Source organism: Coregonus lavaretus (assembly GCF_964263955.1).
Source record: "Coregonus lavaretus genome assembly, chromosome: 30".
NCBI classification, from domain to species: domain Eukaryota; kingdom Metazoa; phylum Chordata; class Actinopteri; order Salmoniformes; family Salmonidae; genus Coregonus; species Coregonus lavaretus.
In genome coordinates, this window is record NC_140017.1 from 26,244,651 (window position 1) to 26,250,848 (window position 6,198).

A 6,198-nucleotide genomic window follows, 5' to 3' on the forward strand; every position below is an offset into this window, starting at 1 on the left:
TACATTTTTCATACTGGCCCCCCGTGGGAAACGAACCCACAACCCTGGTGTTGCACACGCCATGTTCTACCAATTGAGCTACACGGGACCTACTCCTGGCTGCGTCCCAAATGGCACCCTATTCCGTTTATAGTGCAGTACTTTTGACTAGGGCTTTATCAACCGTTTGATAAAGAATTAAAATCAGTCATTAGGTTCCCAAACCAACCATTTCCTGACCATATATGGTAAAATAAGTGCCTGCTGTTTGTGTATCTGTCCACCAGGTGGGGCTGCTGATCCAGAGCGTTTAGTGCTTTCTGGCCAAAGTGATCTGGCACACCACGTACAAAGTCAGTGATGTTTGAAAAGATGGGTACAGCGTAGACTGTACATTACCAACACACACAGACAGAACATGGATCTACTAAAACTCTTCACATCTTCTGGACTAACTATCAATAATCAAAACTTTGAATACTCATCATTGCAGATTTTTTAATTGTGGTTAATAATGTTAGGATGCACATTAATGTCATGGAACATTCTGTCATATCAAATATAAATAATGGAGTGAGTAAACTTGTTGTAATTGAGGATTAAACACAGAAAATAAGTGTGTTTTGGCTGATAATAATATTTGGGTTCTATGATTATCATTAATATAACAAGAAATTAATTAAAGATACATTTGATCATCAAGTGCTTCTTCATTCCTATATATTTCAATATAACATGTATTTGATTATTCTAGATTACACATCACATGTACAGTATATGACATAAAAAGCAACAAAGTTATTTGAACTGTGGCAGGTTGAAGACTCTCTCAGAGTCGTTCTCATTTCAGCACAGTCTTTGCTGTGGTCAGCATTCTCAGTGGCAGCACATCCTCCACCCATTCGTTTGGAGAGGTCATCATTCGTTCCCATAGAGCTACCTCGTCAGCATTCGAGTCCATCCAATTCACCACCGCCCCATAACTTCTGCCTATATGGAGAGATGGAGAGAACCTAGGCTTAGCCAATGAAGTCAATGGAATAAAATGAATGTGTTTGTATGGAGAAATCTAGAATATAATATAAAATAATAGAATAGTCCATTAGTACCTGTGCCAGGCCCCAGTCTTAGACCGCCCAGGAGGTTACTGGCCAGCTTGTCACGGTCCCACACGGTCAGCTCCACGCAGGCCTCCTTCAGGTCTTCCTGTCTGAAGCCGTCGTACACCATGGTGTGGTTAAACACCGGCTCCACCGTCCTCCTCAGCACCCGCGTCTTCTGACGACTCTTTCTGCTCGTGTCTGGGAGCACGAAGCTACGGAGGAGATAGTCTCACAAGTCTCACAAGGCAATTGTTTCAGAAATATGACATATACCTACCTATAACTATCCTGAGCAAAGCAAATTTGAAAGGCTGGAAATTGAGGCTAAGAAGGGGATATGGCTTTATGATAGGGCTCCACATCTTCTGTTCTAAGAAGGGGATATGGCTTTATGATAGGGCTCCACATCTTCTGTTCTAAGAAGGGGATATGGCTTTATGATAGGGCTCCACATCTTCTGTTCTCCCCAGATACTGTAGTTCTCCTTGATCATATTTAGCAATTCATACATTTCAAATGTTGATATCATTTATGGCATGTGTCGTACGTACCACTTGACATATGGGTCGATGGTGACCCCTCTGATGAGGGGAAGGTTCTTGCAGTCTTTCACCCAAATGTGAACCTCACCTTTGTTAGAGAGGGGGTCCTTGCCTAGGGGTCAGAATCAAGCATGATTCAGTGAACTTGTGTGCCCTGTATCTTTCTATTGCACAAAAGTCATATTTTAATGTATGGTAACTAGTTAACGAAAGCAACACATTTTCTTGATAAAATATACCTTTTCAATATAATACATTCCTTATAGACACTGGTGACAGTTAAAGACATGTGAGGCGTGCAGACTCTTACTGTGGGAGACTTGAGGCAGGAAGCGTATGGCCAGTTTCATCTCCCCTCTGTCATCTGAGGGCTGCAGACTGGAGGTGGGCTGAGGAGACCAGGGGGAGACAGTCAGCACAGAGAGTACAGTGAGCACACCCCAATTTACTATATAGCACCACCACCTCACTGGATACACTCCAAACCACACTCACACCTCCACAACCTACTGTGTATAGCAGCACACACACGTCATGTCACACAATACTAACACGCACAGCCATTGAAATAATTAGCAAAAGGATTTCAGTCTTGGATTAATGTTTTAGTACAGTACTGAATGAGCCCAGTACACAGACAAAGCAGGTGTGTTGTTGTCTTACCCTGGATTTCAGCGCTAAGTAGTTCATCTGGGTGTGGTCAAAGTCCCATTTGGACAGGTCCACATCCACCTCGCCCAGAAAACTGTTCCTGCCAAAGGTGTCGTGGTGCCAGACGGAGAGAATGAGGGTCTGAGTTCGGAGGTACTCTATACGAAGCCGATACTGATGAAGGAACAGGAGAGAGTTTTTGTTAAAAGCACTTTATGTCAGACCTGATGTACATGTAATTATACATTTATCTATTCAACTTAAATCATATAGAGTTTTTAGAAACTCTCTTACTCTGAGGAGCTCGTTGAAAATGGGGTTGACAGTCTTCTTCTTCACAGAAGTTTTCCTCTTCCCTAGATTGGCTTTGTCAGGCACCAGGTAACTTTTAACATACCTACGACAAGAAACACAAGAATCATACACACAAAGTACCATGTATTTCAGCAGTGTCCAATCAATTATGGAGTAGTAAATAAGAAAGCAAGGCTATATATTAGGAATTCCCAATATTCAGGGACCATAAGGAGTTCTATCAGGGGCCTAGTATAATAGTTGGTACCGTACTCACGGGTCAGAGCGGCCCCTCTTGGGGTCGACGGCGGCCAGGTCTCGGCACTGAGCCACAAAGATATGGAACTCCCTGAGCTTCTGGACGTAGTTGATGGAGAACTGGATGTTCCCCTGCACCTCCACACCTCCATAGTCCCCACTGTACATGGTCAGCACACTGCCACTCAGCTAACACACACAGAGGTAAAACCTTTTAAACAGTTTACATAAAACCATAGCCTTTCAGGCAGTTCTCATTAAAATCATGATGTGAAAAACTATAAAATGTGTGGTTAATGGGACAATTAAGAGATTTAATTAGACTGTTAATATTGTATAATCATGATAGTTGCCAATAGAAAGTTCAGCTTGGTTAGGCAGAAAATGTGCGTGCTGTGAACATACAGAGGACACAGATGCCATGCCAGAGGAGCTGCTGAGGTTAGTCATAGATCTGCCCGTCTTCTGCCTGCCTCCATGGTAACTGTCCTCAGAGTTAGTGTCTCTGCCATTGCTCTAGAACACAGACAGCAGAGCTAGAATGCCCAGTGCACATACAGACATACAGACAATCAGTGTTCTTTGACCTAAAGCGCTCGCATGGAATAAAGCTGCGGTGGCTTTACCTCATTCTGCAGGAACGAGGGAACAGATTTGCTCATCTTCTTTAAATGTTCAGGGTCAGAGCAGAGGGATGAGGAGGGAGAGGGGAGGGTGGATGCTGAGGGAGGACAGAACAAAGAGATGGATGAGAGGTTAATTTTTTAAGGTCCCATAATACTCTCATAACCTTATCATAGATCACTTACTATAGCTATTGAATTACCCAGCAATGCTAGCATTCTACAACATATAATAAAAAGCCTGTATTCTACATTATATTTGGTATAAACTGTCTAACCCAATATCAATCCAAAGGCAAATCAAAGTTCTAAGAAAGGTACAAAACAAATCTTAACCATCACTGCTTCGCCTGAGGTCATGAAGAGGAGCTAGTCTTCTATCTTGTCCTGTAGGGAATGGTGGAAAACAAAGACAGCATTACACTTTCACCCCAACATGAATTAATACTGGTACCTGAGCCATCCTGACAGCACCACTATAATGCTTGTATAGTGGTTGAAGAGACAATGGACATTTCTCACGTGGTGGCATGGATGCTGTGATGTCCTCAAGACTTTTAGCCAGATTTCGTGGGCGGGCCTGAGCTCTCCTCAATGCCTTCTGTACAGGGTCCTGATCCGCATCATAATTTTCACCTAAAATATCAGACATTAGAGAAAGAGTTGCTCATACTGTACATGGAGATGCCTTCAACAAAGACCACACATTGACGTGTTAAAAAAAACATTACATGCGGCCTCTATACACTGATCATTTACAATGAGTGTACAAAACATTAAGAACACCTTCCTAATATTGAGTTGCATTGAGTTACACTGATTGAAGTGGATTTAACAAATTACATCAATAAGGGATCATAGCTTCCATCTGGATTCACCTGGTCAGTCTATATGTCATGGAAAGAGCAGGTGTTCATAATGTTTTGTACACTCAGTGTATATAGTCTGTTGTTTAGAAAGCTTTGCTAGAATTTTTAAGTTGGAAGAGAAAAATATATTTGAGGTTGTAGAAAATCATTTGTTTTACTGGCGATATTGTAAATATCATCACTCATAAACGTAAACTCAAGAATGTTCTAGGTCTATCCTGAACAGGAATGCTTAACTCAAACAAAACAAAACTTGCCTACTTGGCTGTTGGCTCTATCAAAGCACCATGTGATGTCAATAAAGTTCCAAAAGCGTATCGTCCAACCCACAAATTAAACACAGGCAGCTCATTCCCTGCACACACTCTATTTACACTGACACAGATAGCCAGACAAGGACACTGCATCCTGGATGCTGCCTCATCTACAAAAACACCTACAAGAAGATGACTTCACAGGGAATCCAGATAAACAAATAACTATTGTATGTTTTCATGAAATTACACAGGTTACATAAAACTTGCACAAAGACAACAGGGTGTTATAGTATACAGTAGATCAGGACTGCCCAACCCTGTTCCTGGAGAGCTACCCTCCTGTAGGTTTTCACTCAAACCCCAGGTGTTACTAACCTGATTCATCTTATCAACCTGCTAATTATTAGAATCAGGTGTGCTAGATTAGTGTTGGAGCAAAAACCTACAGGACGGTAGCTCTCCAGGAACAGGGTTGGGCAGTCTTGCAGTAGATCATCAAAACTCACGGCTTGAACTGGTCCTGGAGTTGGACCAAGTTTCAGACGCGCTGCTCGATGCTCTCTCAGACTCACTGAATGATGACTCTCGTCCGGTGTCAGTGCTGCCCTGGTTTGACCAGAGGGCCAGGGGGCGTTGTGTTATCTTGCTGCTCCTTCTGCTGTAGCGCTCCTCTGAGCCCACTAGGGTGCTGGACCTGACAAGGCCACCACTCTGGTCAAGTTCAGCCCCAGGCGGGCCTTCTGCCTCCCTCTGCTCCTTCACTGCCGGGGCCAGAGCAGTGTGGACGCTGGTCTTCTCTGTGATGCCCAGGTAATGGCGGTAGTCTCTGGGAACAAAGGCCCGAGCGCGAGGGGTCAGAGATTCAGACTCGTCTGATGATTTTGAGGACCTCCTTGGACCAGGAAGTGCTTGCTTGTCAGCACTCTGTCGTCTACCCTGTGTCCTCTTAGCTTGAACAGGACTAATATCCAGTGTCTTTTTAGGGTACAACAGAGAAGTTTGGTCCTGTTCTTCATTCATGTCTAATGTGAACATACTGGTGGCGCGCCGAAGGGAACTTGCACGTCCACTTCCACTTGAGTTTCCAAAACTGTATTTTCTAGCTTTGTGAGACCAAGATTCCTTTCCTGAGGTGCTTTGGGGCTTTAGGGCCTTTTCCTCTTTGGTGAAGTCCTGTTCTGAGCCCCTTGTTACACCAGGGACTCTTTGCTGCTCTGACTCTACGGTGATTTGAGGTGAGAAGTTAGCTTTAGTGTCAATCATAGCTCCTGATCCCACCCCAACTGATCTAGATTTAGACTGGTGCTCTTTAGTGTCAATCATAGCTCCTGAACCCACTCCAATCGATTTAGACCTTGACTGGTGCTCTCTGTCTTTGTTCCCCCTGACTAAAGATGGAGGGGGAGATGGAGAAGATGGAGAAGATGGTGAAGAAGGTGAAGATGTTTTCTTGAGCCGGCTCTCATCCAAAGGTGGTCTAGCACTGACCTTTTGTGACTGGCTGGGGGCAGATTTGCTATAGAAATCAGGGTCAACACATTGCTTTAACTCCAGCATTGAGTTCTGGGCATCCATTGGCTCCTTCTTTTTGGGGCTTTTGGGTTCGTCAGAAGAGATTGGCC

At 43.8% G+C, this 6,198-nt stretch overlaps 1 protein-coding gene across 1 annotated transcript; it reads right to left on the reverse strand.

The window, feature by feature from the left end:
- Positions 1 to 463: 463 nt before the first annotated feature.
- Positions 464 to 5,955, reverse strand: LOC311105540 (synaptotagmin-like protein 2). The gene is made up of 12 exons (XM_084147717.1): positions 5,083 to 5,955; positions 3,973 to 4,086; positions 3,787 to 3,837; positions 3,454 to 3,548; positions 3,233 to 3,343; positions 2,847 to 3,016; positions 2,570 to 2,672; positions 2,288 to 2,449; positions 1,935 to 2,013; positions 1,634 to 1,736; positions 1,089 to 1,294; positions 464 to 969 (listed from the first exon to the last, which is right to left on the reverse strand). Exons 1-12 carry the CDS (start codon positions 5,897 to 5,899, stop codon positions 821 to 823), a joined length of 2,160 nt encoding a protein of 719 aa, XP_084003843.1. The 5' UTR covers positions 5,900 to 5,955; the 3' UTR covers positions 464 to 820.
- Positions 5,956 to 6,198: the final 243 nt, after the last annotated feature.